Genomic DNA, 15,035 nt, shown 5'->3' with positions numbered 1-15,035 from the left:
AAACCTGTGTAAATAGGTTACCTGTGTAAATCTGCCTAGAGGCAGCCTGGAAGGTAGAAAAATCTACCTAAAAACATTTGCATTTCCTATTTGTGTTTTTTGGGCTAAAACATGCAAAGTTACTGGTTTTGACCTGTTTTTAGCAGTGTATTAAATGTCAAGGATAAACAGGTAAACCCATTATTTGGAGCACAGTGGAGAAAATGAAATCTGAGGTTTGACTTTGTTGAATTAAACCTAAACTCTCCGATCTTCGGTTTCATCAGGATCAGTAATAACTCTGTTAACAGTAGGATCAGAACGGTTAATATTTCTGTGTATACTGTAATGCAAGATGCTTTCTATCGTAGCTCATCAGCAGGACTGCATGCTGCCACCAGCCATGTGAATGTGAGAATATGACCAATATCACCAACAAGGCATACTTGAACCAGAAGAAATAAACACTCTAACCTCATCTCCACCCTACAGCGTGTCGTTCCGCTGCCATGTGTGCTCTTCCCGGCCCAGACTGAACTGACTGACCTCGTCTCCTCTATTTGATCTGGCTTTGACCTTCTGCGCATCTGGAGGTGGAAGGATATAATCTTTGAGTTCAAAAACCTCAAGGGGACGTTATTACAACGACTTCTCAGTGTGCACGTCGAGCTGGGACGTAAATTTAGCACATCAAGACATCGTCAGACCACCACATCATGTCATCACCTGTTCAGTAGCTATCAAAATCATGGATGAATTACGGCGTTCAGATACTTTTCCCTACGCATCATTGTGCGCCATATGTGTTGGAATATTTTCGCATGATAATGAAAAGGTGAAAAGACTTTAGTGGTTTATTCTGATATAAAAGAAAGGAAGGCCGGGCTGTAAAACTTTATCTTTTGCTGCACCGAGGCCACAGCGTGTACTGTTTATGTGTCCGTTGCCATGGCCCACTTTTCATTGTGGCGTCACATTTGATGTGGAGGATCTAATTGAAAAAAAAAAGTCAATCTATTGATCTCTAAGTGTGTTTACAACATCGTCCTAAAAATAGGCCCAGCACCAGTGTGACATCTGTGTCATGTGCTCTCCGGTCACGTTGATTCGTTCAGGAGACGGTCGGGTGATAGAGATGCTTCAAACAAGCTCACAGCAGCCGACTCGGAGAGTAAACTCTGGGTTTTCATTCAGAAAAACTCTCATTTGAATTCTCATTTAAATTTAAGATAACAAATTCATTTCTTTTTACAGCAAAAGAGAGGATGTTCAGTCACTGTAAACATAACGGCAGTTGTATAAAACTGAGATTAAAGGAATACTTCAACCCCTAAATCTTCAACTGTAAATCAGTAAATCCCACGTTACTTTGAATTTTGTTAAGAAAAGTTTGTTTTCTTGCATGCCTCCACATTGAAAGAAGAATCCAAAAAAGAGAAAATTCTTGATAAATAGAAAATAGGGGGCCATGACAGCAAAACTATATTAAAACATCCATTTACAAACTGTTACACAACTTGTGCAGTATAATCCAAGTGTCATATATCTGGTTGTATGCTCATTGTTTTGCAAACATACATTTTAACTAAAACTTGAGTATTTAAAACTGAACTGAAAGTGAAACTTTTTTTACCTCACTGGAAAGTGGAGCTGCGTAATGCCTTGGTCAGTTAGTTTGTGTTATTGTGTGACTTCTGCGAATCTGAACTAACCCTTTAAAACACCACAATAACAATATAACACAAACTAAGTGATCAAGACAGCGAGATAAACAGATAACTGCTTTTGTCAATAGAGTCTGGCTTTGAATAGAGTACGCATGACTTTTACTTTCCAACCACTTTTATATCATAATGTTTGGCAAACATTGACCTGTTTGGAGAGTACTAAGCTTACAACTAGATAAATAAGACTTTATTATGTATTATGCTGCACGAGCTGTGTGAGAGGTCGTAAATGGATGTATTGATTTAGTTTTGTTGCTGTTAAACTGATGCCAGTATAACAGCAGCAAAGCTGATGTCAGTTCATCTAGTGTTTTCTCTGTTTTTGAATTCCACAATCTAAGTTTTCTTCCAGAATACAGCGTAACTCGGAGTGACTAACCAAGTAACCGGTGAAGTCATGTCAAGTCATGTTCAGATTTTCAGATTTTCTTTAAGGACTTCCATGATCATGTTGTGGTTTACATTTGAGAAAAGCTGCACTGTAATCTACAATCCCATTACATGTGAGCAAACTCCATCTGCTAAGGGAGGTCATGTAGTGTGACTGAAAGCCGCAGAACAGCTACCACATGGTGTGGTGTTTTCAGAGCTGCTGTTTCCATGGTCAAGAATGTTGCAGCTGAGAATAAAAAGTACAGGAAGAATTCTACTTGCTTCTTTAAAAACAATATAGGTAAAAAATATGAATATGCACTGTGTAAGTATTTGTGGTCCTACATGTAACACAGCATTACTCTGTGCTCAAACTTAAAGCATGCGTGTATTAATGTGAGACATAAACCCACAAACATCTGTGTTAACCTGACTGCATTGGTATTAATCTAACACAAGGCACAGCAGTGTTAGTGAGTTAATTTGTCTCACACTTCACAGTCATTCAAGAGTGAGGAAGGTGGGGTTTGATATGAAGTAATCCAGGAACTGGTTTCCTGTCCCATGGAGGTCCGCAGCAGCTGTAGCTGACTGATACAGCCCGGCTCTCTGACCAGGAAACCCCCAACAAACGAGGAACTCCCAAACAATTAGCAGGACGACACTGTTTGCCTCATTAAAGGCCGAAACGCGTCAACATGAGCCGTGCCTGTAATAACACAATACTGCAGGGAAACCGATCAGCCGGCGAGATACTCAACAATCTCACTGATCGCTGTGAATAAATCAGCTGAGGGTCCAGAGCTGAGACAATGAGAGAAAAAGGGCTGGGGGGCCAGAAAACACCACAAACCCCCCTCCCCTGTTCACTGCCACGTCAAGTCCAGGCCACAAGCCACAAGATGTTCTTGGCCCACATAGTGAGGCTCCTACTGGGTTACTGCAAGTCAGTCCCACAGAGCAGCTCTGTAGTTCAGCACTGAGTCTGCCAATTTTTTTTAACTCAGGTATTATTTAAAAGAAAATGTCTGTAGACAATAACTTTTTGGAAACTTTGTAGTATTTAAGAAAATAGAATAATAAAAAAGGGAGAAGACTTCAGCGCAGTATCACCACAATAAAAGTGTTTTTTATGCACGCAGTAACCAGAAAAATAAAAACGTCGATGCAGTGAAACAATCCTGTGGTGAATAACCTTTGTTAAAAGGTTTGTTGTTGACACATACACCTACAAACTCACACACCTATGTGTCAATACACAGTCGTGAACACTAAACATGGCACATTAGATTTTCTATTTTTGGAGCTGGACCATTTATCAAGAGCCCTGTGGAAATACATAAATTGTTCGGTTATTCATGGCACCTCTGGTGTACTCTGGTCACAGATGGAGCAGCAGAACTTCAGGTGCGCTGAAAGTGAAACTGTACCATTCATTGTGCTGCGTCTAAAAGTTTGCATCACTCGAAGCAGCTGATCCTCTCATCAATCAATCTGATCTGATCAACTCTCAGTGGATTGTTTGAGCAATTATCCAACCCGCAAGACACAAACTGCTGCCGAGGACAAAAGGAACTCATGGAGAGCTCTGCAGGCATTTAAAAGAAGAAAAAAACAAAAACAAACAAACAAACAAAAAAAACAAAGTTTGCTGACATTATGCTGAGGCTGTAGTTTTTGTTGTAATGAACTGTAATATGTTCTTATATTTATGGTCCTCTGTGTTTGAGAAACATCTTTCTATTAGCTTTAATTCAACACCAAAGTTCAGCCTCAAAACACACAAACTGAGTCAGCACACTAACACCCTAAGTAGGAAAGTTAAAGTTGTCTCGACTAAAACTGAACTTTTAAGTAAGGGTTTTAATTTCAGGGCTGTTGCACTGCATTACATCATTCTGCGTTGTGTTTTTTCTTCTCTGGCCACTCACTGAATTTAGAAATGCATCAATAACTAACTGAAAACAAGTCATATATAGCAGATGTGGATGAATAACCGCTGATATAATTCCACCAAAGTTACTGTCTTCACCACAAATTACAAATAAAAAAGTAGCTGATAACATTGTTTCTATTTGCAAGCTGTGGCTGCAATTAATTTGGGGAAATGAGTGAGTTTTACTGTATAAAATCAAAGAGATTCAACAGTCTTCAGTCGAATACTTCTCACAAATTTACCCTAACATTTTTTTCCTATGATCACTGAAAGTCTCTGATCATCAATTGTAAGAGTCTGACATCTAACAAGGCCACAACACGCAATAAAAAAGCATTTCGTAATGCTATTTGGCTCCGATCTACTTCAGAATGCACGTTTTGCTCATGTTACCTCACCGCTGACAAAAGTCTCCGGCACACTACTGTGCAGTATAACGTATGGCTTTGGCCACCTATTCCAGACTCTCTCTGCGAGCCAAAGGGAAGCATGCAAACCTCTCAAGTCAGCAAGTTTTATGGCAGCATGGCCGGCCTCCATCTCCCTCAGCCTCAGCAGCGCTGGAGTTCAGACCGTGCACCCTGCAGCCTAAACCTCCGGCTCGGGGCCAAACGACTACGATTCAGACTTTCCATGAGCAGACATGTTTGTAACCTCTCAGGAGATGGTGTGAAAAAATGTGTAACAGAAGGGGGTCGGGATTAATACGAGATGGCTGCACAAAAAAATATCAGCTCTGATTACAGACAAAACTGTGACAAGAAAGTTTAGGTAGATCAAAAACACCTGAGTGTGTCACCTTCATTTACAAGTGAAGTTTACTGCAGCCACTTGACACTATAAGTGGTTAAACATTCATGCACTTAAATTATTTGCATCAAATTGCTCTGAAATTAAATTAAATTGCACTATATTAAATAAATACATGTCAGTGATTAATCTTTACTTCTGGCAGTACTGCACATATAATGATATACTAAATTAGAGCACATAAACATAATTCTATTTCCACTGAATACTTGCAATGACAGTCAGTGTCTCAGCTCCCTGAAAAGTCTCAGATATCTTAGTTTTAACAAGCATGGCCAACACAAAATTACAGTAACACCACACCTGAGCGAGGCCATAAAGCAAAACGTTGTATCAAACTCTGCCAACAGTTTTAATGAAGTGAGAAGCCATATTAAGTTTGGAATGCTTAGCAAAATTTCCTTCAATTTGCCAAAGAAAACAAGTGTAATAGGGGGCCCAGCTCCTCAGAAATATCTGTTATAGTTATGGTGGTGCACTTTAAATGTTTTCACTTTAACTACACCTGGTTTAAACCAAAAAGTCCCCAAGAGATGTGAGTATAATTACAAATCAAATCTTATGCCCTAGCTGGCCAAATATCCCGCAGACATGGCTAACAAGTGTTAATGTATTTCCCCAGACTGTTCAGGGGAAGTGGCATTGGAACAGTCTGAGTCCTGCAGTCTGTGGCCCAACAACAGCGTCTCACTCGCCATCGCCAGGAAGCCCGGCCAGACGATTCAATGGGGGCTCTGGTGATAGATCAAAGCCCCGCTGCTACGTCTGCTGATAGCTGCTGGTTAGTGTTTCTTCATTCACTGCTGAGCTCTCTTCTCTCCACACAGCCGGGGACTGTTTCTTCTTCGCCTCGAGGAAGATCATTTATCCAATTTATTTCAAATCAACGCAGCGCAGAGCGTACGGCCCCCTGAACCTCAGCGGTGAGCGCAGAGGGCCTGAGTAGTGAGATCATGAAGTTTGTGCTCCTAAAAATCTGCTCTCTGAAATAAATAAAATGGGGTCTTTTCAGGGTTTAAAGCCAAATATATCAAATGCAAAACCACCAGGTTTCTTTCATCTAACTGCCTCAGAAGTTAGACGATGAAAGAATAAAAAGAAGTACCACAAAAGTGAAAGAAAATGCAGAGATATATGAAAAAAATATAGGACTTTTGACAGCCTCTATTTAAGTAAAGTAGGATGTGTAACAACTGTGTTGGCCGAGTCATCACTCCCACACAATCTATTCCTCCTACAGTGGCCTGTATCTGACACAAACCATTACAGCATGGTTTCACAATATAGTCAAGTAACGTATCCACAACAAACGCATTCTGAAGAGGCTGGCCTGTACTAAATATGCTTACAATAAGCAAAGTTTAAAATACCATATGCATGGAAGTGCATGTAAAATTTGACTAGTGCACATAAATTTCAGCTCTTACATGCACCGGTGCATTTAACTTGATACAGAAAACATGTTGGGCAGGACTGCCAACTGCCACATATCGACTGTTAACTCACAAAGTTGAAAGTTTTCACATGTTTTGAGGCCACACTTCCATTTTCTTATGCAGTGAAAAGATACATTTAAAACCAATAATATTACAGCATTAAAAGAGGACACTGACAGTGCAGGGACAAGACAGAGAAGCACAACACAACAGCAGTACTATGTTCAACACTGCCACTTGGATTCTGATCCACGTCTATTTGTGTTGCACGGTACCAGCACTTGGGCTGTCCAAAAAAGGACAAAGTAAGATTCACATTACAGCAATATTTTGTCACACTATACATATTATATATGAAATAAGTCTTGTTGAATATGTGACACCACCAAAGCAGTAGTGACAGTGAAAATGTCCTCATTTTTCTCTCACAGTGCAGGGTTTCCGGCACATTTATTTATTTGTGGTGGACTGTCACTATTAAAACATCTGTCACGATATATATAGATTTTGTATTTTTGGAGCCGGATCAATGATTAGGAGTGCTATTGGAATATATACACCAGTCTGTCATTAATTTACCACACTCTCGGACTGCAAAGAGTACTCTGGGCACAGATGGAGCAGCAGAGTGTCAGGCACAGTGGAAGTGAAACTTAAGCACTCATTGCGCTGGGTCAAAAAGTTTGCTTTCAATCGCCTCTGCAGCAGCTGCTCCTTTCATCCATTGATCTGATCAGATCAGCTCAGCTTTGATCGAATCAGGTGATTAATTATTCACCCTGCAACTCCTTAAACTGCTGCTGAAGAAAAAAAAAAGCTTTGTCTGCACTGTATTCATGGACAAAAACCTCTGAATTTGGAAAGGGTACACAGAAAATTGAAAAAAAGAAATGAACACACACACACACACACACACACACACACACACACTCACTCAAGATAATGCTGTGGAAAACTCTGCAGTGGATACATATTTTCCTTCAGAGGTTTGCAGAAGTTTTGGTACAAAGAAAGGATGAATACACCAAATAGTGCTGTTAAAAACAAATGGTGATTGTAATTTTAAAGGATACATGCACTAGTGCATATGCACAGAAAAGAAGCATTTTTAAGTCAGGTAAGCTTATATGCATATATACAGTATTTTTTAGCCTTTATCAGTGAAATGTGCTGCAATATTTGTTTGTCCTACATTAAGAAATAGTTTAACATTTAAAACCACATGTAATTTTTACACTTTGATTTTGTCCGAATTAATCAGATGAGATACAATATGTTAACTAATGAGCTTTAGGGATTTTGTTGCTGTTGGACAAAGGCAGACTAGCTGTTTCCTCTTGTTTCCAGTCTCTAAGCTAAGCTAAGCTAATAGTCTGCAGGCAGTAGCCTCATATTTACATAAGAGTGGTATCAATTTTCTATCTAACTTTCAATGAGAAAGCAAATAAGCATTTTTACAAAATGTTGAACTGTTCCTTTAACTAAAATTGTGTTTGGAGAATTTCTCCAAAACAAAAAGCTCCAAAATGAGTTTTGAAGGCCAAAAGTTTTCAGCTCCTGGCAAAGTGATTGGTGAGTCATACTGTGTGACATTGATCAAAAAACCTATCAGCACCTGCAGATATGTTATGATCATTTGTGCTGGAAGGCAACAAGAAAACCTCTTTGTTTAGTTGATTAGGGGGCTGGACACTTTAGAATTGTTTCCATGCACTGGATTAGACATTTAAGCATAATTTTGTATGATAACAAAAACATTTGCACTCACCATCATCAAGGTACATCTGATCCAGCTCCTGCGGTTCTTGTTTGATGCTGACCGCCAATGTCGGAGGGCTGCCATCCTCTTGAAGGGAGCCCCGCCCCCTCTCTGGCACCTTGGCGTGCTGTTGAGCTCCGGGGCTGGTGCTGCCGCTGATGGGCTGGGCTGGTGTGATACAGAGGGCCGGAGAGAACGGGCCGTCAGTCGGGGTGGAGGGCTGCGAGGTCGGGGAGGAGGATGCGGAGCTGCTTGGTGGGTACAAGCTGGGAGGCTGGAAGCGCCCGGGAGTCTCCTGGATGATGGAGACGTGCGGGATTGGGGATTGTTGGCCCGGGTGTTGGACTACTGGGCCGGCGGAGAGGCACTTAGAGAAGGGTGGCGGTGGCGACAGGTCGTGCAGTTTGGGGCTGGTGCTCGGAGACGGGAGCGAGGAGGGCTTAGCTGCCAATCTTTGCTGGCTGACAGAGTAAGCCCCACCCACCACGCATGGCCTGAGGTCCGAGGTCATCACCGGGGTCATGACCTGTGGGGGGAAGTATGGCTTTGGGTGCACTGACAGGCCTGGGCCGTGCTGGCTGCACACCAGAGGGGCGTCGTAGTCGTCGTGTGGCTCCGTCTTTATTGTCGGGGCTGCGGGCAGAGAGTTAGGACACAGAAAGAAAAGCTAAATGAGTAAACACGTATCGCAGCCTTCCTGCAAGTGTGAGTGAGTGAGTGGGTTTGTGGCTAGGATACCCGCTGCCAAACAAACACTCTCATCAATGAGACTCTGTGTCTGAGCCCAGAGCTCTCCCACCCTGCTGAAAATATTCACAAAAGTAGGAAAAAAAGGGATGACTCATCAACACGAGAAACATCCAGCTGCTTCTATAATAAAATGCTTATTTTCTTTGGATGCTGCTCTGGTGCTAATATCCACTTAATGTGCGATATGAAATATGTGGCTGTAACAGCAGCTTTTTACTCAGCAGGGTTCGGCAATTTAAAATAAATTACTGCTCACTCATTGAGACAAAGAAAAGTTGACCTGAAGCTGCTTTTATTAACACAAGACAAAGCCGATAAAAGACAAAATGGAGGCCTTGGAGTGTTTGAGGACAGTGGTTTTCATACAAGCGAGGACCGGAGTTAAAATGATTCCAGTATGAAACATGTTGGAAACCGAGTTTTAAAAATGTGTGCTGTCAGTCGGCTGCACGTCATCAATCTTATATAACAAGCGTTTCAGTCCAGATACAAGGAAACGACAGCATGGCTCTGACCCTGAGCTTCATCTCTGCATCACTTCATTGGATCTATTTCTTCTTTTCTTTTTGTACACTGTAAAATCTGACAAGTTGATTTTACTTTTTAAAAAATCTAGGAAATTGAAAATGCAAGTAAATACAACTATTAGCCTTGATTCATGTTTACTCTATATTTAATCATTAACTTGAGAAGTTTAAAAGACAGTTCAAATGACAAGTTTATTAAGATCAAACTTTCTAAGTTTTAACCGATTTACTAATCAAAGTTTACTGTGCTTTATATCTGTTTTCTGTTGGTTGCAAACTAGTCAGTCATGTTTGTATATTCTTTAATATGTTAAGAAAACAGAACTCAGATCTCCAAATTTTAAAGATTTAAAGTTATTTACGTTACTTTTTCAAGGCAGTCGGTTTCCAAAATTATTTTAAATAACATCAGCCTGTCAAATTTTACAGTGCAGTGAAGCTGCTTTAGATTATAACATGAGGCATGTGCCTGAAATCCAAGCTGAAGCAGCAAAAACTTTATTATTCCGTCTGCAGTTCTTATTCTTATATTTTACTCATGCGCATTTAGTTTTTTATCTGCATCTCTTTGTTTCCTTGCTCCTGAAAATGATCATTTTGACCTCAGAGCAGGTTAAAAAAGTGACTAATTAGACCAAAAGGAGTGAAACTGAGACACGTCATGCTTTGCTGAAGCCTCCACAGTCAACAACTGTAAAAGAGGAACTGCGATGAGATGGTTACACCAACCACAGCACTAAAATAGCACACGTACCCCTATTTTGGGTCTGTTTGGAGGAAGTATGTGTGTCTGCCTGTGGAGGATAGGGCTCATGCACAGAAAGGGAGCGCAGAAGGAGTGCAAATGTTTGTGTTGCCACAAAAGAGACTGTCGTGCCCCTGGGTTTCCGGAGTGTGAAAATCAGCCGTAACTGTATGTTCCCAAAATAAATCTGTTGTTTTTGTATGAGCTGTTTTAACACCTGCAAAAAAAGGTGATGTGATTTTAAAAAGGAGGACAAACTGAAATTAATTTACATTTCATTATTGAAAAACTTGAGTCTTTCATACATCTTTGCAGCTGTGTCTTCAGCAGTGGTGAAAAAAGTAATGAAATCTTTTACTTAAGTATAGAAATACTCTGTTACAAGTAGAAGTCATCAAATATTACTCAAGTAAATGTATGCAGGTATTAGCATCAAATATCCTATAAATAAAATTACACATGATGCAAAATGGCAGAGGTGGGACCAAGTCAGTCTTAAGTCAAGAAAAGCAAGTCCTGAGTCGCATCCCAAGTCAAGTCCCGATTCAAGACAGGCAATACCTGAGACGAGTGAAGACAGGCAAGTTCAAAGTCAAGTCCCAAGTCCTAGACTTTCAGTTTCAAGTCTCAAACAAATCATAAACCAAAAGCAATGCCATTTTATTGACAGAGTAATTATGTTAGCTAAGCATAAGCTTACTAACAATGTTATTATTTGACTCGGGTTTCTGTTCTTTGTGCATTTTGAAAATTTTGAACTAAGTTAGCAATTATTGCATGTCTGACTGTAATTTTTGATACTTCAGTTTGTTTTTTGTTGACCAACCATAGTTTTTGTATGCACACAAAATTATCTGTGATATCATTTTTTCCAAAAGCTGCTCAGTAATGTAATGTTAATTCTTCAGGGTTGGTCTCCTGATGAGCGCTGTCTGTTTGGTTCAAACGAAGTGGATCATTAAGTGTGAACTTGCTGGGAAGGAATTGCGTTAACGTTAGTTGATTCAAGAAATGATTTGATTGGTGGCACTTTTTAAAGTAAGATACTTTTTAATCTTTGGTGTTGGGGGAAGGCATCAAATATTCTCAACTCCAAGTAAAATCATGAGTCATTGGTGTTAAAGTCCAAGTCAAGTTGCAGGCCTTTTTTGAATTTGTTGGGTCTAAAGTCTTAAATTTGAGTCATCAATTTGGTGACTCAAATCCAAGTCATGCGGCCTGAGTCCACACCCACGCAGAAATGCCCATTTCAAAAATAATGTTGAATACATTATTGTATTGTAATTATTGATGCTGTCATGTGTTCATCACTTTTATGTTGCAGCTGGTATACGTGGAAGTTAGTGATATACGGTGTCGTAGCTTCAGCTGTAATTAAGCAATAAATAATAATTTATTAGTTGATAATATTTTGCATTAATAACCTAAATCTGTGGATTCATGAGTAACTAAAGCTGTTTAATAAATGTAGTAGAGTTAAAAAGTAACAGAAAATAGAAATACTCAATTTAAAAATTGACCTTAAGCACAGTATTTGAGTACATAGTCACATTCCACCTCTGGTCGCCACTCTGCCCATTTCTTTTAAACTTTTCTTGACTTTTTCCTTTCCCTTAATGACTGTCAGATCATATTGTCGCCCGTCCGGCTCGTCACCCTTTAGGAGACACTGACCAGACGAGCCGTCCCCCGGTCTCTTCCCTCCCTCACACTCTCTGCGTCCTGAGGACAATGCTCCACTTTCACAGCGGGGCACTCCATCGCCCACGCACAGGGCTGGGCCAGTTCACTTGAATCACAGCTTTGAACCACCCACTGGATTTTCGCTCCAAGCGCCGCAGCGCAATTAGCAGTGGTTTTTACATTTCAGTTGGTGGGTCAGTGTTTATATTTAGCTTGGCAATAGCTTCTCTATTCAAATAACATGCTTTTCCCATGCCCCCTTTCCCCACCCTTGTGTGTCCAGTTGCTGCAGTGCACAGGTACGGAAAAGAACAGATTTTATAGTTTTTTTTACAATGAAGGAATAATAGCGCTGCTTTGTTCCTCCCTAGAAAACCACCAGACAAGCGGGAATACAAACTGTTTGTTCTTGTCTTCAGATGTAAAATGTTTCTAATTAGTCTGGGATTTGAAAGGCAAAGAGCAGACTGAGAGTGGTGAAGTGCTGCGGTGATGGCCGAAAAGTAAAAGAAAGGCAGAAAAAGCAGCAACGTGCTGAGGGCTTAGAGATAATGACAGGCAATCCTCGTATTTTAGTGACACATTTATTTGACAACTTAATGTCTGTGAGGCACTCTGATGACACTTTTTTCACTAAAGCTTTTTTCTTTTCACAAAACGTCAACCCAACAATAAACTCTACTTGAAGAGCTGTTTGGTAAATTATTCATGATGCACTGCAGTGATTGGCTGACGATATTTCTGACACCACAACTGACATATCTATAAGACCAATTTTAACCTGATCAGGATCAGAGGTATTAAATTGTATTTTTTCCCAGTTGTGACATCACAGTGAGGGGCAGGTCAAAACATCATTTCTAAATTGTGCATTTTCATCAAAAAAGTTAATTAAAGCAGACAGAAGAAGCAGTTTAATGCTTCAACACCTAGAGAGTTATGTCCAAAGACTGACAGGGGGGCCCAATTGTGGCCCTCAGACCTATTTTCAGCTTCAGTCATTTTGAGGAGCGGTGAATGGTTAAATACTTTTTCACTTAAAGATGATTAAATCATTTGTACATGATTTTATTTTTAGTAACCCGAATGATGTGAGAAGCAGCAGGCACACTGGCATTTTCACATTATCTAATCTGAGAGCCCTTCAAAGTCTGGACACCCATGCTAAGACTAGTAAGGGTGTATGAGGTGAAGAGTTTTACCGCTGGAGGGGACGTAGGTGAAGCGCTGGTACTGGCTTCGTTTCCTCTTGCCGTTGCAGACGTAGAAGTTCACGTGGACCGGAGTGGAGAGTCTTTGGTTTCGGTAGGGAGGGATCTCAACAAGTAGTGAATTCTGGAACAGAGATTGAACTGAAATTAAGAAATGCATTCCCACAGTTTGTATAATAAAAAAGATAATTTCAAATTATTGTAGTGGGTAAAACTTTTCTATCATCTATCAGAAGTGGAGGTGTTTTCAGTTTGGTTTGTTTGTCTGCAGAATAACTGAAAAACTACTGAAACTTGGTAAAGCGAGGCCGCATGAGCCAAGGAAAAACCCAATACATTCTGGAGGAGAAAAATTATTATTATTATTATTTATTTATTTATTTATTTTACTTTTTTGGCATTTATTTCATTTTTTAACTTTTTCTTTTGCCTTTTTTTGTATCTTTAGCTGATCAGTCCTGTGTGCTGCTGTAATACTCAATTTGCCCACTTCAGGATTAATAAAGTGCTATTTCATCTTATATTTGATATAAAAATTGATGGTTGCAAATATCAACTGCAAAAAAAGGTGACGCACAAGGCAATTTTTTGGACACTTTGGAATGAAAATTTATTCTGAATTTGCCAAACATTAACATTAAATGCACATTAATCCTGGAGCTTTTTTTTTTTTGGTCTAAGATTTAGAAACATTAAGTATATATTGTATTTTTTTGTTCGTTTTTGTTGTTATTAGTTTTTCCAACTGAGTAGAGTATTTGCTTCGAGCTCTGAAATATTAGTACCTATTATTAGTACCTATTATTTTGTATTGTCCCAGTCTTTGTTTGGGAGAGACAGTGCAAGTCAGCAAAGAGGATGTGAGCTCTGAATTGTACTTGGTCTTGTCTTCTTTAAATCCACAGCCAGGAGTTGTTGTGTGTGTTGAGGGCGGTTGATAAAATCTGGTTGTAATCCCAAACGAGGTAGCCACAGAGAGACCATGAAGTAAGGTTATAGAGAGCTGTGGTTGTTTGAATAGTGAAGGAATTGAACTCGGGATAGTTTATTTCCCCGGCAGAGCTTCCTGCTGTCTAAGGAGAGAATGAAGGCCAGGAGCGTGCACGTTCATCAGCCCCATATGTGTGTGTTTCCGTGCATGTGTGTGAGAATATATATGTGTGAGTGTGTTGGAGGTACTGCTCAGTAGCAAGGGAGGAAGTCATCCGTCTACAAAACTGTGCTTTGGAGGACGGCTGGCCCTGACGTTACAGGTGAGAGCTGACACACGTTATATTAAATCACTACAGTCGTAAAGTCAAGTGAAGCCAGATGAGGCTTTTCGACTTCTCTTATTCAACACAATCCATCTGTCCTTCAGAGAATTAGCCGATAAAACCTCTGGAAACGGTTCACCATTTGCACTGCGTAAACTGTAATTGTGTCCAGGTTTAACAGGGATATTTGCAGCGTTTCACTCCTATCGCTGCTGTCCAACATGTCAATTTATGCACATGTACAAAAACCAGGCTCAAGCCCTGTCTGCACGCATACAGATGATGTTGTAAACAGATATTTTCTGCTACGTTTTAGCCCCTCATCCACATGCAAACAGTTTTAGGTCACTAAGACTCTTTTTTTAAATGCATTCAAAGATGCACATTTTTTTAAAACTCCAGTTAATTTGTATCCATGTGGACCTGTAAAACAAAGCAGTTGGGAAACCATGATGTCATGTTCTCACTTCGTGCATGTCAATTATTGCTTGAAGAAAGGTGGAATACTGGTTTGCTAAAGTTTTGCTTGGTCTAATTACTCCTTTACACTTAAAGTAAGTATTCCTTCAACAATTCATGGACAAACGGAGCCATCTGCTGCATCCCAGGTTATCTGGTCCACCTCAGCGTTTGCAGTTTCAAGTCCACCGGAAACAACATTTATGGATAAGATCTGGTCAAACCAGCAGATGGTGGGACAATTTTGAACGTGGGATTGTTGTGGATCAGGAAAAGACAGCCCAATCTCACTCCTAATTCATCAAATACTGCCATTTTGTCTGTGATGTCAGTGTCAGATACTGATGCTAGGAGGCACCTTTTGCAGCAGTATGACACACACCGA

General features: G+C 40.2%; 1 protein-coding gene across 1 annotated transcript in view; it reads right to left on the bottom strand.

The window, feature by feature from the left end:
- The window catches only part of nfatc1 (nuclear factor of activated T cells 1), a 48,709-nt gene that overhangs the window by 4,147 nt on the left and 29,527 nt on the right, over positions 1–15,035 (bottom strand). The window contains exons 8-9 of the mRNA XM_042506026.2: positions 12,927–13,059; positions 8,029–8,652 (exon numbers count right to left, since the gene is read on the bottom strand). Of these exons, the coding sequence (XP_042361960.2) occupies positions 8,029–8,652; positions 12,927–13,059 (757 nt within the window). The remainder of the gene's footprint in view (positions 1–8,028; positions 8,653–12,926; positions 13,060–15,035) is intronic.

The sequence above is a fragment of the Plectropomus leopardus genome, chromosome 17 (genome assembly GCF_026936395.1).
Source record: "Plectropomus leopardus strain MGB_pleo_1.0 chromosome 17, ASM2693639v1, whole genome shotgun sequence".
In the NCBI taxonomy this organism is placed as follows: Eukaryota; Metazoa; Chordata; class Actinopteri; order Perciformes; family Serranidae; genus Plectropomus; species Plectropomus leopardus.
The sequence above is the reverse complement of the archived record's forward strand: the minus strand, read 5'-3'. Positions and strand labels throughout refer to the sequence as shown.